Below are 19,888 nucleotides of genomic sequence, written 5' to 3' on the forward strand. Positions count from 1 at the left end.
GAGGAAGAGAGAAGAGAGGGAGGGGTTTAGGTGAAATATCACAATCAGGGGGAATGAGAATTGGGAAGGAAAGCAGGTAAAGGCACAACTACCCTACTATCAAAACCTCTTCTTCTCCCTACTCTCTCCTCATTCACATTTCCTTACAAACATCTCTTTCTATTGATGTCCGCACACCTATTGCCTTGTAGCTAGTTAAATATGTGCTGCAAAATTTATATACGTAGTCGTCTATATAAGCAAGCTTTACACACACACATACATATATATATAAATATATATACTTCTCATGTCCTTAGTATAGGATTTAATAGGAGAGTTGATATAGATGTTTATCATTTTTTTTTCAAACTAACCTGATTAATATTCTCCTAATAATAATTAAGTAGGAGATGGAATGAGAGAATTAAAGAAGATATTTAGGGTGTTTTAGAAAAAGCATATCATATTAACTATTTTAACTAACATCTTTAATCTATTCAAATTAGTTAATTAGATTTTACATCAAGACCAGAACAGCATATACACACACATATATATGCACGTAATGCTATTTCTTTCTTTGGGTTACAATATTTTGTCTCTTGTAGTTCTGGTCTCTGTTTCGTTCAGAAAAGATTTGCTAAGTGAACTCATTCTAGGGAATATTCTACTAAATGAACTAGTTTTGAAAGGGAATTAGTTTCGATGCTCACCACGTTGATAAGCACTCTAAACTCATTAGATCTGAACCATCTATATCTAATTTAATTAATTATTTTTAAATAAAAAACTATTTTTTGAAAGAATTATAGTTAAGAGATTATCTCTATTTTAGATTCTATCTATTTAAAATAATTATTTTAAAAAATTAAAAATAAAAAGGAAATCAAATTCAGACCATCCAAATGAGATATAGACAATCCAGATCTAATGAGTCTATGATGCTCATCAAAATAATAAACACCAAAACTAGTTTTGAAAGAAAGACTTGGATCATCCACTAAATATATTTCACCTCCTACTTCCTCATTATCAACTTTACTACTATATTCGATTCTTAATAAAAGAGTTAGATAACTAATTTGTGAATATTAAAAAAAATAGTTAAACTAGTTATTAATAATAAATATGTGTTGGTTTTTTTTTAACTACCATATTTATATTATAAGCTATTAATATTTTTTCCAGATTGTACTTTTAACTAAAATATAGATATTGCTGAGGTACTAAAGAGAGGGATTGGGAATATATTCAAATTGATTAAGGATGGACTCAAATTAAATTTCCTACTCGCGGTTACTCCTACAAAAGGGTAGAGAGTCTATGTATATATTTTTTCTTTGTTTTTTTCCCCCCCTAAATACAACCCAACTTACAATTAAAATTTTGAAGGGATGATTAGTTGATGAAAGAGTTGTGAGAGGAAAATAAAATAATGAGAACTATGACGAAATCCTCAAGGCCAGTCAACAAACCATCTACTGCTATCTGCTAACTTGAAGCCCTATATGGTAAAAAGGGTCCCAGACATTTTTAATGGAGCACACCCCGTATTTAAAAATTTAGGGATGGTTACCAAATAACAGCTCCAATTTCCAAAAGCCACGGTTAAGATATCATCATCATGATGTGTGTGTAATACTGTAATTGGAGGGCGAGTTTCACTATACCACCGTGGTACTTATTATTGTCATTTGCAGATTTTCTTATACATCAACAAGATTATTAAATAGATGAAATCTTTTATTTTATTACGGAGAGCATTGAATGTTAATATGTATTTTCTCTCACATATTTCCTGCTCTTTTCACATTTATTATAATTAACAGGGGTAGAATTAGAATTGAAGCATTAAAAGAATACAGATAACAAATAAAAAAGACTAAAATTCCTTCCTACAAGTCACAAATAATAAACATCAGAGTGATATATTTTATGTTTGTCTCATTGTCTTTCTGTTTTCCAGAAATTGCATTATCTTGTCCCATGAAACTACAAAGCCATTAAACTGCTTCCTACTGTTAACGATCATGTGACATATGCACTGGAAAAGGACAATAAGCTACCACTTTTCAGCGTTTTTATAATTAAAAATGAGAATTATATGTGTACAGAAATATAATATAAGTCACAACAATATTTAGTTTTATAATGATAATACTCCTTCCGGTCTATTTTATAAGATCCTTTTAATTAAATTATGTAACTTAGAAAAATAATTAAAATTAGTTCAAAGCAATAAATAGGTAAAAGTTGAATCTTTTTTTCCCCCCTTCAAGTATGTCCTTATTTAACAAGGAAACAAATAAGATAGAGCAATACTAATAATGAGATAAAGAATAAAAGAGAATGAATCATGAGAAAAGGATAAGGAAAGAGAATAAAAAAATTAATTAGAGGCAAAATTGATAAAATTAGATTTAATGTTCACACATCCCCAAATAAGAACTTATAAATATGATCAAATCAATTCAAATTTATGGATCTTATAAAAAGCATGGGAGGAGTATACCGTAAGTATCTCAATGGCTTGGCACTTATTTTCATCGTTCTTACATGTGCTGTATATTTTATTTTCAATTGATTTTAAGAATGTGATGCTAAAACGAGAATAATAAGTCATTAGGAAAAATTACTCTTCTGTTTATAAATATAAGAATTATTTTATTACACCGCAAAATGAGTCTTACGTTTAGAAAAAAAAGTAATATGCAATTCCTTATAGTTTTATCTCATTTTCAGTCAAGTCCGTGTAGCTTTTAGCCTTTTTAAGTTGGTTCTTATACTTTTCATAGTTATAGATAGTGATTTCTGTATTCATAATTTTGTTAATTTGTAAGAGAAGTACATTAATAGCTAATGGCGTGACTCGATCAGTTAGCATACACTTGAATTGATTTTTTCATGTAAATTTAAATAAAATCAAAATCAATTAAATTATAAATTATATGCGAATGCAAATATTCGATTACGAGTATAATAATTTATGTTGATAATAAATAAATCTCATTCAATATTTTATTGTTAAAAAGTTTCTTTTTATTTTGCATTTTGTGGCAAGTGACAACTTGCATGTCATTCCTTTAGTCACCATTCAAATAAGCTCCAATTAACAGATTATAAGGATTAATACCTATAATTTTGGGGAGAAAAAAACACTCTAAGAATCTGATAAAACAACTACAGTAAAGCCAATTAATTTTTATGACTGATTGGATAATTTAACATAATAAATACTCATCCAGTCTTTAATGTAAAACATATTTAACTAATGTGATTAGATTACAAAAATTAAATAAATTAGTTAATTATAAAAAATATGACATATTTTTCTTAAAATACTATAATCATTTTTTTTTAGTTTCCTTCTTTCCTTATTTTCTTTCTACGCATGTGAATGCACTGATAGGCTTATCAACGTTGATCGGGCCATACCCACTAGACTCGCAGATCTTTTGGTGTGTTTTTGGTAAACCGAACCACTTTTGTTAACCAAAAAGACCACTTTCCGAGCCCCAAACGGGATCTTGCACGGAAATAACTGGAAGCCCAGCATGGAACCAAAGGAAATCAAGATATGTAAAATCCTTCTTACAATCACATTTATCTAATCATCTCCATGAACCACACTGATTTGATTTGCAGCTGGGAAATAGAAAATCGAAGATAAACCGATCATTGCCATTAACGATGATAACAGAGAATCAAGGAGGAAAGGGCTTGAAACCTTGATCGACCAATGTCTGCAATGGCCCAAACAGGGGTTTCGGTAGATTCTCCCATTCGTACCAGTTCCATCCCTCACACTTGTTTGGTTCCATGTTCTTCGGCTCTTCGTCTGCGCTGGCCGGATCAGCTCTCATGAAGATGATTACGTAGTGGCGCAGCTTTGGTTCCTCCGCTGGCACGTAGTTCATCGCCGTTAGGAACTCCGTTTTCGCTATATTCATCCCCGTTTCCTCTTTCACTTCTCTGATTGCACATTCCTCGAAGCTCTCGCCTGAATCCAAACCCAGGAAAAGGAAAATTCAAATTTCCCGAGAAACAAGCAGATGAAATAATCAATAGAGAGCCAAGAGAAAAGGAGGGAAAAGAGAATGACCGAATTCGAGATGACCGCCGGGCAGAGCGAAAGTGGAGTTGCCGACGGTGGAGAGCCGCCGTCCTAAGAGTACGGATCCGCCCTTGGTGAGGAAGACCGCCACGCCCACCCTCGGCACCGGCGCCGCCTCAGGTTTCTCCATTTTGTTGAATGGTTGAAGCGTTCGAGCGTCACTGTGTGGCAGTGTCTGTGTTGTGCCACCTAGCTGTTTCAATTTTCAGCTGCTTTGTATAGAAGCAACGATTTGGCTGTTCATTTGCGGCGCGGCATCGTTTTGAAATTCGAAAACCATTGTTTGGTTGGTTAATAGTACTTTGAATTCTCGTCTTTCCTGTCCTGCGAATGGTCAAAACTAAGAGCTGGGAAGTACGAAATTGGGTCCCACTTATAGTTTGGGACCCGCGGGGTCCGCACGGTCAAAGTGGAGCGCAGGGGTCCCACATTTCATATTTGACCTGCGGGATTTGGACCGTTTCTGCATCCGTATGTTAATTGATTATTTTCGATTTTTTGTTGTATGAAAAAGATGATGATTTTTCGAGAATGAATTGAAACTAGCCGGGAATTAGTTCGAAGTTCAATAATTTAATTAGCGAGTAGTTAAATTTTAAAAAATGATCAAAAATTGAACCAAGCAAACCTCTTAGTTTGACTCTTTTTGGCTCCTCCTCCATTTATGATTGTTAAGATTTCATATTCTTGAACTTTGCATCTGAATTAAATGTATTTTGTAGATTTTCAAACCCAATCATATTAACTAAGATCATAATTATCTGTTTTAATGTATCATATGCTGATTGATTGATGTTATAAAATGAGAGAAAACAAGGAAGTTAGAGAGTAGAAGAAAGAACAAGAGACAAGCAAGATACGAGTAATGACTTTTTCTCATTCACTTTATTTCACAGCTTGAAAACTATACTTTTAATTGAATTATTTGGGATATGCAAAGCAATAAAGAACTTGGGTATTGGTTATAAACTTATTACCTCGTGACTACTCGGCATTTGAAATTTGTGATCCCCAAGAATATATAGATGCTCATCGTTTTGATGAATATCTTAAGCTCATCAAATTCGGATTATCCATTTCTCATTTCTCATCAAATATAGATGATCCATGTTTGACGAGCTGAGAGCACTCATCAAAACGACGAGCACTAAAACTGATTCCGAATATATATATACTTCTCCGGTCCTTAATATAAGACCCATTTAACTAATTTGATTAGATTAAAGAAGTTAGGTAAGTTAGTTAATTATAAGAAAAATGATACATTTTTCTTAAAACACCATAATCATCTTTCTTAATACCTCATCTTCCTCTTTTACTTGACTATGATTGAGGGGGTATTCATAGGGGTAATTTAGAGAAAATTGATAAATATGATAAATGGGTCTTATATTTAGGACCAAAACCAACTCAAGAATTGGGTCCTATATTAAGGACCGGAGGAGTAGTAAAGGACTAACGTTAGTGAAGTGTCTCTTCGTCCCTTACAACTAGAAAGGATTATCCTATCAGTTCCCCTTCATGTGTATTCCAAAGATCAGACATTCTGTGCTTGGAGGCTGGTAGCTTCATCAATGAGAGAGTTACGTATCGTATAATAATCCCTCAATCACTCTGTGGTTACCTAGCCCTACGGTTTCCAATATATTTTCGAGTTAAATTTTTTGTCTTGTTGTTCGTTGACGGCTTTCAGGTTTTCATGATACATGCAGATATTATACGGTGATAGTACGATGAAGAACCAAATGAATGAAAATACGAGGCGTACAATGAACGAAATCAAACTTTATATGTATATCTGTGGTTACGTTGCTACGCTTTAAAAAACGAGGCGTATAATGAATGAAATCGCATATATCGACGCAACAAGGAGTTGATGGATAGGAACAAAATGGTGGGAATTATCCCACACAATGATTTTGTTACAAAGAATGAAGATCGAAGAATTTGGTTCGTTGGCTTCGGCCCGGAATTTGTGGATTACTAGCTAATTAATTTTTTATGAACAAATTTTGGGTATATAATGCGGAAAATTAATTGGAGCAGATTTTTTACATTAATATAATTGCTAATGTATTATTTATTTAAATATGTAAAATATAAATTACAAATTTAAATATTCGATATGAGGTAATTTTGGAAACAACTTTGCCATTGTTTTTGCTAACAATCTTCTCAAAAATGTTAGAGCCTTCTATGGAGCTGGGTAATTGATGCAAGGTGAGGGATCTGCTCGGCAAGAGTCTCTCCTATTCTTTTCCATCCTCTTATCATACCCTTCTTTAATCATGACCGTTAATTTCATTGAAAGGCTCTTTTAGCTAATTTTTTTAATTTATTTTTTGTCTCAATCGCAGGTGCAAGCTAGGTGTTTTAGTTTTTTTCCTCTTCTCTTTTTGTAGATACAAGTATCTTTTTATTAAAAGCAATCATATTCGAGATATTATCAGGCATTAAATGTGGATATATCTCTTAATAAGAATTTAAATCTTGATTTATTATGTCATGGGGACTAATTTTTTTACTAGAACTAAGAGTGTTGGTAGGTGTTTCAGTTTCAGGACCAAAGAAAGTTGCATCCCGTTTGGTCCACGATACATGTACATGTAAACCTCAATCCTAGAGCCGCTCTGGTCTTGGATTGTCTCCAGCTTGGGTTTCACAGTTGCTTACCATGGTATGTAGGCTGTTTGAGGTTTTTTTTTCAAGAGTCAAAGTGTAAATTTACACATTATTTTATGTCCTAGGTACACTTAACATTCCAATTTTTTTAACGATATAATTTTACCCATTTTTTTGGGTGCAATTTTTAGATGAAGAATATAAAATTGCACCCAAAACAATAAGATAATGGGTAAAATTGTATCTCAAAAAAAAAAATATTAGTAAAACAATACCACTAAAAAGATTGAGGTATTAGGTGCAGAAATAAAATCAAGAATTAATTTGCACCTTTACCCTTTTTATGTATCATTTTATCTAGTTATTAATTGTGATAAATCTTAGTCAAATCAATTCCAAAAATTTTCCATTAAAGAAGGTTTTAGCACCTCAGCGACATTTTTGTTCCTTTTTGTCCAGTCCACTTTTTGGATTATTATTTGATTTATTTCAGATTTTGGACCTTAAATGAAATCCATCAATTATATATGAAGCATGACTGATATATTTTTCAGTTTTTTGGTCAAAGACATACTTTTCAATTTGGGGATCACATAATTTTACCAAAGTGGCATGACCAGAAGTCCAGAATTAATTAGGTCAAACTTTGATTTTTTTTTTAAATGTGAGTTTAAAGTTCAAAATTATTTTTCTAATATAAAATTACATTATAAATTGTCATAATAATAAGATTAATTGCACTATCAGACCTCTCAACACAACTAATAAAGGAGAACCTCAACTTCATTTGTCTCACAAAGTCTCAATCACATATATAGTAGCTAGTGATTATCTGATAGAGCTTCGTCGGAATCGAAGATAAACGAAGCATCGCCGTTAACAGTGATAACAGAGAATCAGGTAGAAAATGGATTGAACCCTTCGTTGACCAATTTATCCAGTGGTCCAAACAGGGGTTTCGGAAGATTTCCCCATTCATACCAATCCCATCCATCACACTTGTTTGGTTCCATGTTCTTCGGCTCTTCCTCTGGATCGGCTAGTTCGGCTCGCATCGAGATGGTGACGTAGTGACTCGGCTTGGGTTCATCCAGGAACACGTTGTTCGTCACCATTATGAACTCCGTTTTCGTGATCTCCAGCCCCGTCTCCTCTTTCACTTCTCTAATTGCACATTCCTCGAAGCTCTCGCCTGAACACGGAGGAAAGAAAATTTAAATTTCCTGAGAAACAAACAGTTAGAATAATCGAGGGATAGAGAAGGGGAAAGAGAGTGACCAAACTCCAGGTGGCCGCCGGGCAGAGCGAAAGTAGAGTTGCCGACGGAGGATCGCCTCAGACCTAAGAGAACTGATCTCCCCTTCAGGAGGAACACCACCACGGCCACTCTCGGCACCGGCGCCACTGCATCTTGACCATTCATCTTTTGGCAGATTCGTTCCACACTTCTGCTTCATTTTGTTTTATAGAACCGTCTGTGAAGACGGCGTCGTTTTGGGAAGCAAGTGAATGTTTTGGAGGTCATGTGGATACTCCCCAAGGCGAAAGTCGTAAGCATGGGTCCCACATTCCATTTTGGTGCGTCTCCATCAATAGATGCTTGACACGTATTCTTCAGTTGTTGCTAAACTGTAAACAAAAATAAATAAATACTATTCCAATTCTTGGGCTCCAAGTTTAGTGCTTTCCTCTTTATCTTTGTGTGGGTGTCGGTGTGCTTTTTTCTTTCTTTTCCCCCCCGGTTTTACGTTGTTTTTTTGCCTGCGTGCAATTCCTGGACAGTTGGCCATCAGTATTCAGTATGTTAGTTGATGATGCTCGAGAATGTATTTAAACTAACTTGGCAATACTACACAGTTCATTGATTTAATTAATATACCTCCGCTCTTTAATATAAGATCTATTTAACTAATTTGATTAGATTAAGGAAGTTAAGTAAGTTAGTTAATTATAAAAAAATTGACACATTTTTTCTGAAACACCATTATCATCTTGCTTAATATCCCCTCACTCTTTTCTACTTGATTATGGTTGAGGGAGTATTCATAGGGGTAATTTAGAAAAAATTGATAAATATGAGAAATGAGTCTTATATTTAGGATCAAGACTAACTCAAGAATTGGGTCTTATATTAAGGACCGGATGAGCAGTTAAATTTTCAATAATTTATCATTATCCAACAATAACATCTAAAATTGGTGCAGGATATAATACTAGTATGAAATAATGATTGGAACCTTTAAAAATAACTTTTAAATCATAATTTATAAAATATGAAATAAGTATGTGAGAAGAGTTTTATCTTAATTTATATAAAAAATATTTATATAAGTGATTCCAAATGAGTGCGTAGGTGATCCAAATGTCATGTAAATTTATTTCCTTAGATTAGGCCAAAGATCATCTTTAAAAGTATTCAGCATCAAGAGATGATTCATGAAGAATTACATGGCTTTTGAATAATTCGGGAAATTGAATTCGAATCAACATATTTGAGAGTGTGGGTAGAACGGAGGGGTCGACTTGGTTCTTCATCCTTCATGAATTCAATCATTCTCTCCAAAAGGAAGTTATCACACTTGGAATCAATCTTATCACATGCTCATTTTGGAAGTTCGATGCAAGACAACAAATACTACCTCCGGTCTTAATTATAAGACCCAGTTGACTTATTTGAGGTGATTAAGAAAGTAAGTTAAGTTAGTTATTTGTAATAAATAAGTGTTGTCATTCCTAAAATATCCTTGCTAATTAAGTGTATTGGCTAGAACTATCATTATTAGAATGACTATTTTGGAAAAAAATACATAAATATAAGAGACAAAATGGATTGAGGTCTTATAATTAGGACCAAACAAAAAATCAAACAGGGTCTTATATTAAGGACTGGAAGTAGTATATTGAAAGAAAATGCATTAGAACAGACTTGAAAATTAACTAAAAGGAATATATTAGCTCATGTAATTAATATCAGAGCTAAATAACTAATTTGATAATATTGAAAAAATTACTCAAGTTAGTTATTGATAACAAATTATGTTGGTTTTCTTAAAATATCATATTTCATCATATCTATTGTAACTACTTTTTGGTGAAAATTTTATAAATTTAGAAGATAAAATAATTTTTTTTTTCTGCCAATCAAAATACATTGTGATTTTAGAACCAAATGCAAATCCCAAAATTAAAGATAAGAAGTACTTCTCCGATCCTAAATATAAGACTGCACTTACTAGATGTTCAATAGTTTGTATCCAAATAATTAAAAATTTGATACCTTTTCTCGTAAAATGTAAACACACTTATTTTAATTTATGACAAAAGAAAAAAAACACAACTATTTTAATAGTCGTTCTCAAGTGGCATATCACAAATACTACCCTCTCATGGTTATCAATAGGATAAAAAACAAACAAATGAAAAAACACAAGAAAAAGGAAAAATAGAAAAAAATTATGATGATATCGGCATCAAACAATCCATTCAGCTGAAAAAATTTTAATCATTCATGAATTTAGGGGCATTTTTCAATCAATATCTTTGTTCTCTAACTTTAATCTGGTGTACTATTTTTAGAAATTAATAATTTATTTGATAAATTTTTGAGATTAGATCATAACTTTGAGGACTATTATAAATGTTTTAAAAAGGAAAAATATATTTTTATATGAAAAAGAAAAAAAATACTACTACTATTTAATTTGCTAAACTGTTAAGAATAGGCCCAGCAATCAAATCAGGCCCATTTAGCTGCCAGCATGAAGACCAGCTCCCCAGCGACTTTCCGGAACTCTGCTCTCTGCATCTCTGGTTCTTGGCCCCAAAACTCCATTCAGCCCTCCCCCTGCGCGCGAGAGCAGTTTTCAGTTCTGGCGCAAGGGTAGCTGTTAAAGCTGTAGGTAACTATTAGAGCTGGTCTGAATCTCTGTTGGAAAAACTAAGTTTACTCTGCCAAACGAATTAGTACTGTACATGGTGATGGTCTATTAGTTTCCAAGCCTCCTCAACTGCACATAAGTGACGGCGCATTGATTGGTGCCGAATCGGGCAATCTAAGTTGAAAATATTTTCCGCCCAATTTTCAAGATTTTACATTCAGACTCCCCATCACACATCGGACAACCCGAGTTTCAGAGAGGCCAAGCTGGATTTTTCCAAATAGGTCCACTGATGTTTATTACAACGCAACGTTTTTGGCTGCCCCTGTTGAGTGTAAGTTTGTAATTACGTTCTTTGCTTCTATGGTGACAAAAAAACGGGGCGATACGTTTCTTGTGAAATGTGATGAGTGATGGGATCTTAGCTTAAATTTTCAATGTTGAGTCATGTATTTGTTTGTTTTGGCGGAATTGGTTATGGGATCCTTTTCCAGTGTGGTAGTGCAACGGATTTTCAGGTGGGGTATAACAGGGTATGATGTTGTGGTAGTCATGTATGGTTTAGATGGTTATCCTTGGTGATATGGGTTGATGATGCATTATTGGTTTTCAGGAGAAGACGAAGAAGGACAACAATGAGCCTCGAATAAATGAAGAAATCACTGCTCAGTTTGTCAGGCTTGTTGTTGATGATGGTAAAAATATTACTACTCCTGATAATGGCATGTAAATTGTTTATTTGTAATATGGTCGCCGTTGTTTGGGGCATGGAAGGCTCTTTTCAGTCTAATAATGAATACCTTCGGTAGGAATGATTATAATTCAATTGGTAATCAAATATCAACTTATTAGGAAGAGGTTGTGTTGGCTGTTAATTACTGTTTTGGAGAAGGGGAATGCTAGTGCAACTTACACTGAAAGGGGTCAACCGCTAAAACTGTGGGTTGTTGTTTTAAACATTTGCTAGAGCATAAAGCTACCTGTCACACTTCCATTTTAATAAGATGTGTTCACTCATCACAGGTTGTTGTTTTCTCTTACTTTCTATTAAGCAATTGTGGCTACGATTAACAAGAATATGGTATGGAGAATACTTAGGAAGTTAGGATAAGACCACCAAAGGATTTATGGAGATTTATAGTCGTGTGCATATAATAAATGATAGATGTCTGGAACACAGAATATAGACACGTGCGGCTATGCAGTATTTTCAATCAACAATGGAATTGGAAAGATACGTACCTGCAGATTTGGGAGCTTGTAACTGTATAAGCTTTTTTTGAACCCTGACTTTCCCATCAAATTTATGTATTCACACAGGACATTCAATGGTTTTGAGGCTTTAAGCACTACAACGAGCTAGGAGGCTCAAGCTTGACTTGGTGGAGGTAAATTTTTTTTTTTCTTGATGGTCTTTTGCCATGTTGTCTGAGAATTCTAAAATTTCAACAGAAGAGCTGAGTTGAAATGGGCAATGAGTAAAATATTTTAGTTTTCTGAAGGATTTATTGATTTTTTTACTTGTGGGACTTTTTAAAGTTTTGTATGTGGTGTGGACTGTGAGTCTTCAATCTTAAGATGAGGTGGAGAGACTTTGTCTAATTTCATATGGCGATAAATTTTATCACTAACAACAAAAAGAAGAAGCTTTTGTTTTTTTGGAATAAAAAGAAGCATCTTATATTTGGGCTATATAGTGGTCGTCTCACCTTTATGCCCACATATAATTTTTGTTCTCTCTTGGAAACTGAGTGCCATATTTAGCCTTATAAGAAAGAATCTGGATGGAATGGTTAGATTCAGCATATAAGAATGGTTCTACTGGCATTTGTAAATTATACAATGAATATTATGTTTGTTCTCAACTCTGTCACAAGGGCCTCCTTAATTTTTGATAATGTTGTTTAAGTTCAGAGAAATGTGAAACTGCTTGTCTGCAAAATTATGGACTACCATAAGGAAAATTACATACAACAAGGAAGGGAAAAAATGTATGCTATGAGCAAGGTGCAGTATGCTGTGCTGTTTTGCTGTTGTTTACTAGTAGAAATTATAGACAAAGATTAGGATTTTGAATAAGAATATGAGGATCTTAGTTAATATTAGTGAGCTGGTTTTTGAGAGTTCACTAGGGTTTATGTAAGCCTCACTGCTCGAAGATCAGTTATAGAAGACAGAGGCACTTCTTGATTTTTTGCCACAGAGATTATCACATTGATGGTGGGACTTGAATGTATACCCTTGTGGGGTATGAGATCAGTCCTTACTAGTTGAATCTGTGTCCTTATGAACACAAGCCTTCTACGTGAAAGGGAAAAATCTTATCATCAGCAATAATAACATCCTTCACAAGTAGATTTTTCCTTCTTATTTTAAAATTAATAATAATAAATTTTAGGTGTATATTTTGCTGGCGTGCTTCCTATGGTTGTAAGTTTAAGAAATGTATCACAGTATCGGCTTGTTAAAGTTGTTATGTACTTATGTTATATATAATATATAGACGAGACAGTAACACCATTGGCAGATTAAGCTGCGATTTTCCTGCTAGCCCCAAAATAAATGTAATGTAGAGCAGTGTATTCATGGCTTGCAGCATCATGATCAGATCTCATTACATCCTTAATCTATTTTCAACCTTTTTTGGGGCTACTGGAAAATAGACCTGAAAAATCTTTGGTGTGGGACAAAAAATAAATGGACCATGGAGTTTATAACACTTTTGTACCAGTTGGTAGAATAATTTATGTGTATCTGGTATTCTTAATGCAGGGATGGTTGGCAAGTAAAATCTACAGCCGAGCAAGCTGTTTCAATGACTGGAAAATGAACCTTTGCATATTGTTTTTCACTCTAACTTAAGATAGTCCATATGTATAGGGGTGCGCGCGCGCGCAACATTGTTTTAATAAACTAGTTATCACATGCATGTGGAGTTGAGTTTGAGAAAAAGGGTTGGCAAGGAAATGCGCTTTTCTGCAAAAGCTACAAGTTCGTTTTCTATATCCCTTCCCTTCCTAATTACATATTTTTTCCCTTAGTCAATTGTTGGTCTTAATGTCATTGTACGTTGAGTTTCTCATCTTAAAGAAGAAGAAGAAGAAGAAGAAGAAGAAGTAAATTTCTTGTTTTGACATTTTTATCTCATGTTTGCAGGAATTAAAAGACCCGAAGATGAAAGCAGATATGGTTAAAAAATTAATGGAGAAGGATTACCAAGTTAAGGTACTTTTCTACCTTTACATGTGATATTTAATTTTAGTTTTGGGCGTTCTTATTGGTCAATAAAAAAGGAAAAGAAAAAATAGTAGGGTGTTCATAGATAGTGTTTCATACATAGAAAAAAATATCTGTTTGTGAAGCAAGGTCTGTGTACTCATCTGATTTGCTTATCATTGAATGCCCATAGGTTATTTGATCTAGATTATGACGTGCAATGCTATTCCCATCTCTCCGCACTCAGAAGTTGACACCCGAGCATCAAAGACCCAATAAACAACGTCTTGCCAATATCTGTATCGTCAAATCCATCCTTGAAGCTTCCTCCAGGGGTCAACTCTCACAAGCTGTTTCTTCTCTGGACATCTTAGTTATCAAAGGCATTCGCTTACCCTCCCGCATTCTCGGTCGTCTCTTACAACAATGTGCAGAGACTAAGTCTTTAAGAGATGGCAAATTAGTTCATCTTCATCTGAAGCTGACTGGTCTGAAGCGTCCCACAACATTTTTAGCTAATCACTTAATATGTATGTACTTCAGGTGTGGCCATCACATAGAAGCACGCAAGGTGTTTGATAAAATGGAGGTGAGAAATCTGTACTCTTGGAATAATATGCTTTCTGGATATGTTAAATTAGGGATGATAAGTCAAGCGAGAAGATGGTTCGATAAAATGCCTGAGAGGGATTACATATCTTGGAATACGATGGTCATTGGGTATGCACAGAATGGGATCTTTGATGAGGCTTTGGATTTTTATAGACAGCTGAGAAGATTGTCTATAGGCTATAATGAATTTAGTTTTGCAGGTGTCTTGACTGCCTGCGTGAAATTGAAAGAATTTGAACTTTCTAGGCAGATCCACGGGCAGGTTTTAGTTGCTGGATTTTCACCCAATGTGGTTATATCAAGTTCACTTCTTGATGCATATGTGAAGTGTGGTAAAGTGGAAGATGCTAGGAGGTTATTTGATGAAATGCCCTTCAAGGACGTTTTTGTGTGGACTACATTAGTTTCAGGTTATGCCAATTGGGGAAATATGAATTCAGCTGTTGAACTTTTCAATCAGATGCCGGAAAAGAATTCTATTTCATGGACATCTTTGATTGGTGGTTATGCCAAATTGGGTTTGGGTCATGAAGCACTTGAAGTATTTAGAAAGATGATCACGCATCATGTTAAACCAGATCAATTTACATACAGTAGCTGTCTATCTGCTTGTTCAATCACTGCTTCATTCAAACAGGGGAAGCAAATACATGCTCATCTTATTCGAAATAACATCAGAATTAATAATATTCTTGTTAGTGCTATTATTGACATGTATTCAAAATGTGGCAGCATGGAAAATGCCAAAAAAATATTCCATGTCATGGGAGATAAGCAAGATGTGGTGATTTGGAACACCATGATTGCTGCACTAGCTCACCATGGTCATGGCATAGAAGCCATTTTGCTGCTAAAAGAACTACTAAGATCGGGTGTGAAGCCAAATAGGATCACTTTTGTTGTCATTCTAAATGCATGTAGTCATTCAGGTCTTGTGCAAGAAGGAATTGAATTGTTCAATTCCATGAATCGTGATCACAGGGTAGCTCTAGATGAAGAACACTACGCATGTCTTATCGATCTTTTGGGGCGGGCTGGACGTTTCAACGAATTGATGAAGTATCTTCAGATGATGGATTGTAAACCAGGTGACCATGTTTTGAATGCGTTGCTTGGTGTATGTAGAATTCATGGAAATATAGACATAGGAAGAGAAGCAGCGGAACACCTTATTGAATTGGAGCCTAAATCTTCTGGCGCCTATGTTATGCTTTCAAGTGCATATGCTGCACTTGGAAAATGGGAATTGGTAGAGAAAGTAAGACAGCTTATGGATGAGAGACAAGTGAAAAAGGAACTGGCCATTAGTTGGATTGAAATTGACAATAAGGTCCATGCTTTTACTGTATCTGATGCGTCACACCCGCTGAAGGAAACCATATACTCAGTTTTGGGGCACTTGGGTAACCAGATGGAAGACAATGTCCTCTTACCAAAAAAGATTCCTTTGTGAAAGTCAGTGATGTTTTTTAATCAGTAGGCCCTTTCAGGAAGAAGAGTTTCCCTAACGTTATTCTTTTCTTCATTGATACCAGATTTTGTAGCACCAAACTTCACATAGGCCTTATTCAAGACACAAACGGAAAGACCTTGCCTTGGGGAAAAAAGCAGCCAGGCAAGAATAGTGGGGGAATTAGTAGATTTCATGAAAGCTGTTATGCTTCCTTTTATCCCCAAATTTTTGTGTGTATTTTTCCTTTCAATTGATGAGATAAATTTCAGGAATTAATAAATATATATAGATTTTTAACCCTTTCCCAGGAAATAAACACTAACTTTAGAGTTATTGTATTAGTTGGTAGCACCCCAGGATTTGCTACTTTCTAACTGGAGTAAATGAAAATATTTTATAATTGCTAGCCAAATGCATAAATTTCCCCCATATTTTGTTTTGACTGCATTGACGTTCATTTTTTTTTCTTTGGGGAAACTTGCAAACTTTGGAAATTGAAAGTCAATGTCAAGCATTACGTGGTCTCATCTTCATCTTGGAAGCTATATTGCATATTCCAATAATATATCATTACAGGATGCTCATCCTTATCCTCCATCCGTGACTTTGTGATTATTATTGGTCATATAAAAACAGTCTTAATAGTAACCACCATGATTCATCATCATCGCACTTTTCATCCTTCCAATGGCAGGGTCTTCCTGAGTCAACCTTTTCAAGTGATTTTATTCTAGAGGTTTTTTTTTTTTTGGGGGGGGGGGGGAAGAGAGGGATGCTCAACGCAACTATATATTGATAATTTAATTGAATTTTTGTTGTCATATAAAAACATAATAGCAACCACCATTATATTTGTGGATTCATTGATTCACAATTCAATGGAATTTTAATAAATTATAAAAAAAATACTTTTGGCCTGCTATAATCATAGAAAAATTTTATGTGCAATTTAGGTAGAACTATTTTCTTAAAAAGTTGTTGCCTTTAAATAGTTCTTATAAAAATTAAATATACTTCTATTTTTTCCTGAAAAAAATAAGATGGGATTGAATTGGATAGCAACTAAAAAAAGGAGGACTGTCCTCTCCAAAATTTGAAAGATATGGCGAGGGATGTAATTTTTATAGTTGCCAAATTATTTTGATTTATTTTCTTTACTTTAAATTAATTAAATCATTTCATGAAAAATATTTTAAAAATTTTAATAATAAAAAATATGTGAGATTTGTTAATGTATTTGAGAGCTATTGATACTTTCAAAAATAGGAAGAAAGAATCTAAGTTTTAGATGGATATAAACAAGTGAATTTTACTATTATTTTTTCTCTCTTCTCCTTTCAAATAAAATAAAATTCCAGTGTTGCTTTGCTTTCCATCGCTTTCTTCAATTTTCATTTCATTTACGTTTTTTTTTATTTGCAAACTTTTCTTTTTCCCCTCTTTAATTATTTTTAATATAATTGTCCTTTCGAGGATCACAAGGATATCAATAGTTTTCAATCAACTTGAGATTGGGAAAAAACGTAAATTTTGCAAAATATTATTAAAATGTAGATGGTATTTTAAAGTTCCCACTCATCCCCACCAGTCTCTCTCTCTTTTCTTTGATAGCTGAAAAGCATTAGAAAATTAAAAAAAAAAAAGGTAACCATTTGGATTTGTATATAATAAATAATAAAAAAATTATAAATGCTGAACCTAGTTTCATTTTTATTTTGGCAATATGTTAATTTGGAGCTATTTGATTTGGCCTTTGGGTTTCAACTTGGGGCATACTGGGGGCCAAATACCATGATTTGTGTGTTCTAATTCTTGAAATTACATTGGAGTCAAATAATCTTAAATGTGCCCTCTCAACAACAATTTATCTTATTTAGAAAGCTTAAAATATTATTTAGAAAACATAGGTGTTGAAGCATTTGGATTAATTTGATGATGTGTTATAATAATATTTTGGCTAAAGTATATTTTCGATTTTCTAGGTTTACGTTAAGTTTAAGTTTAGTCCACTAAATTGTATAAAGTATAATTTTTAATTTTTTAATCTTAATGTCATTTATCTCAGACAAAAAAAAGTCTCATTTAGCAAAAAATGTTGATTTAGCAAATTTACATAGTAACTCTACCACCATCACCACAAAACATAGCCTAAAATTTAATTTTCCAATATAATTATTTTTATATCTTAAAATTTAAGCATACTTTATTATTATTATTTAATTGTAGAGTCAACATGTGAATTTTATGAGTAAGCATTTTCCATTAAACAAGATTAACAGCATTAAAATTAAAGGACTAAACTTGAGTAAAATTAGAACTGCAAATCTCTATTTCAACCCATTCCATTTTTCATCTAGAAATACATAATAAAATATTTTTTATTTGTTAATATACTATGTGTTAATAAGTAAAACAATATACTCCTCTGGTCCTAAATATAAGACCTACTTTGCAGTGTAATTTAATACAATCTGTTTCACTTCTATCAGACTAGGGAGGTTGGACAAAATTAATTTATAAACTTATGTAGTTATGTTAATTAAACATTAAATTGGATTTATCCCCCATAAATTCAAACCATATATTATTATAATTTTGTCTTTAACATAATCAGAATCAATATTGGGAATTTTGTATGATTTCACAATATCTCATATTCGACAAAGCGACGTTGAGCTTAATAAAAACAAAGATTTAAAGTGACGTGCTAGATATTGTAATCCTAAAGTGATTATGATATTGGCCGCCATGAACATAAAATACAGAGGCGACAAATAGATAAGGAAAATTACATTTAACTTAAAAAAATTAATAATAATTAGGTCCTGATTTTTTTTCAAAAAGGTATCGATTTTGAAAATTAAAATATTTTATTTATAATTAAAATTATCTAATCTGTAATTATTTAAATTTAAATTTGTAAGTTATTCCCCCCAAAACTTTATTACAACCTCTCATTACTTCACTTTTTTTTTTCCTTTCAAGTCTACGTGTGATTTCCCAATAAATAATGCCCCCTCCAATCCAATATAAGTAGCATTCTGTATTGTTGTAAAAATTTAATGAATTTTTTTTAATTTCTTACTCCTAATAATTACATGCCTTCCTTTTTTTTTTTTTCACTCATACTCTCTTATCTTTTTTTCCTACCCATCTTCTTTCGCTCACATTTTCATAAACAAAGCTATATTTTTTTATATTTATTATTTCAACTAATTTTAACCCCTATTTATCTAGGTGTTTTGTTAGTTATTGCTCATGTATTGGACTGGGGGAGTGAATGAAACCAAGTTTTGAACACCATATGTGATAGATGAGCTTCACAAGGGCGTTTATGAGGGTAGTACTGCTTTTTGATCCGTGAGTTCATCACAATTGGTTCTTTATATGTTATTGGTCATGATTCATGAGTAGTGATTACCATAAATTAAAAATCTCTTTTGGGAAAAGCTCACCAAACCCAATACAAAATTCACTAATAACTTGTGATTTTCACCCAAAAGGCCAATCACTTTATTTCATTTTAACACTCCTATCAACTGTATTCCGATGAATATATGTGTGTGTATATATATGCAAATATTAAAAAACCTAGTTAAACTAATTATTTATAAAAAAAATGTATTGGTTTCTTAATTTTTTTAATTATTTGCATTAAAATTGACTCTTGATAAACAAGGCAATCAATATTCTAGTCTGTAGAATGGAGCCAAAGGAGTACCTAATATGCTAGTGGTTTAATGCCATGCGTGCCTCAGTGCTTGCACCAGAGGTCACAGATTAGATACGCACTTAGTAAATTATATTGTTTACATATATTTGTTTCCCAAACAAAAATTTAAATATACAATCTTACCTGTGACAGTGATAGAATATGTAGGCAGGTAGCAAAGAAGAAAAACTGTTGGCATGTAGAAGTGAAAAGAAGACGTCATGAAGTAGCATCGAAACTTGTATCTTGGGGTGGCAGCGAAGCAGAGTAAAGTCATATTATAACACACACACACACAC

General features: G+C 33.3%; 3 protein-coding genes across 6 annotated transcripts; 1 reads left to right on the top strand and 2 right to left on the bottom strand.

Annotated features, from left to right (window-relative positions):
• The first annotated feature begins 12 nt into the window (after positions 1-12).
• Positions 13-16,177, top strand: LOC114726260 (pentatricopeptide repeat-containing protein At2g21090). 4 transcript variants are annotated; one of them, XM_028912840.1, is made up of 7 exons: positions 13-24; positions 10,574-10,930; positions 11,210-11,291; positions 11,917-11,984; positions 13,369-13,587; positions 13,753-13,821; positions 14,006-16,177. In XM_028912840.1, exon 7 carries the CDS (start codon positions 14,033-14,035, stop codon positions 15,875-15,877), a length of 1,845 nt encoding a protein of 614 aa, XP_028768673.1. In that variant the 5' UTR covers positions 13-24; positions 10,574-10,930; positions 11,210-11,291; positions 11,917-11,984; positions 13,369-13,587; positions 13,753-13,821; positions 14,006-14,032; the 3' UTR covers positions 15,878-16,177. The 4 variants fall into 4 exon arrangements, with proteins under 4 accessions (XP_028768673.1, XP_028768674.1, XP_028768675.1 ...); XM_028912841.1 differs by lacking the exon at positions 13-24 and having other exon boundaries at positions 10,543-10,930; positions 13,477-13,587; XM_028912842.1 differs by lacking the exon at positions 13-24 and having other exon boundaries at positions 10,543-10,930; positions 13,514-13,587.
• LOC114726263 (nudix hydrolase 1-like) lies at positions 3,541-4,280 on the bottom strand. Its single transcript, XM_028912845.1, has 2 exons — positions 4,085-4,280; positions 3,541-3,982 (listed from the first exon to the last, which is right to left on the bottom strand). The coding sequence occupies exons 1-2, from the start codon at positions 4,224-4,226 to the stop codon at positions 3,687-3,689; spliced, it is 438 nt and encodes a 145-aa protein (XP_028768678.1). The 5' UTR covers positions 4,227-4,280; the 3' UTR covers positions 3,541-3,686.
• LOC114726262 (nudix hydrolase 1-like) lies at positions 7,478-8,168 on the bottom strand. The gene is made up of 2 exons (XM_028912844.1): positions 7,997-8,168; positions 7,478-7,910 (listed from the first exon to the last, which is right to left on the bottom strand). Exons 1-2 carry the CDS (start codon positions 8,139-8,141, stop codon positions 7,615-7,617), a joined length of 441 nt encoding a protein of 146 aa, XP_028768677.1. The 5' UTR covers positions 8,142-8,168; the 3' UTR covers positions 7,478-7,614.
• Positions 16,178-19,888: the final 3,711 nt, after the last annotated feature.

Source organism: Neltuma alba, unplaced genomic scaffold (genome assembly GCF_004799145.2).
Source record: "Neltuma alba isolate B1F8T4 unplaced genomic scaffold, ASM479914v2 tig00012348_pilon, whole genome shotgun sequence".
NCBI lineage: Eukaryota > Viridiplantae > Streptophyta > Magnoliopsida > Fabales > Fabaceae > Neltuma > Neltuma alba.

Bases quoted from the DNA above. Each gene is read 5' to 3' on its own strand.
- LOC114726263 (XM_028912845.1), bottom strand. From the start codon at position 4,226: ATGGAGAAACCTGAGGCGGCGCCGGTGCCGAGGGTGGGCGTGGCGGTC. The intron at 3,983-4,084 runs GTCATTCTCTTT...GTTTGGATTCAG, and splicing joins CGGCGGTCATCTCGAATTCG to GCGAGAGCTTCGAGGAATGT.
- LOC114726262 (XM_028912844.1), bottom strand. From the start codon at position 8,141: ATGAATGGTCAAGATGCAGTGGCGCCGGTGCCGAGAGTGGCCGTGGTG. The intron at 7,911-7,996 runs GTCACTCTCTTT...CTCCGTGTTCAG, and splicing joins CGGCGGCCACCTGGAGTTTG to GCGAGAGCTTCGAGGAATGT.
- LOC114726260 (XM_028912840.1), top strand. From the start codon at position 14,033: ATGCTATTCCCATCTCTCCGCACTCAGAAGTTGACACCCGAGCATCAA.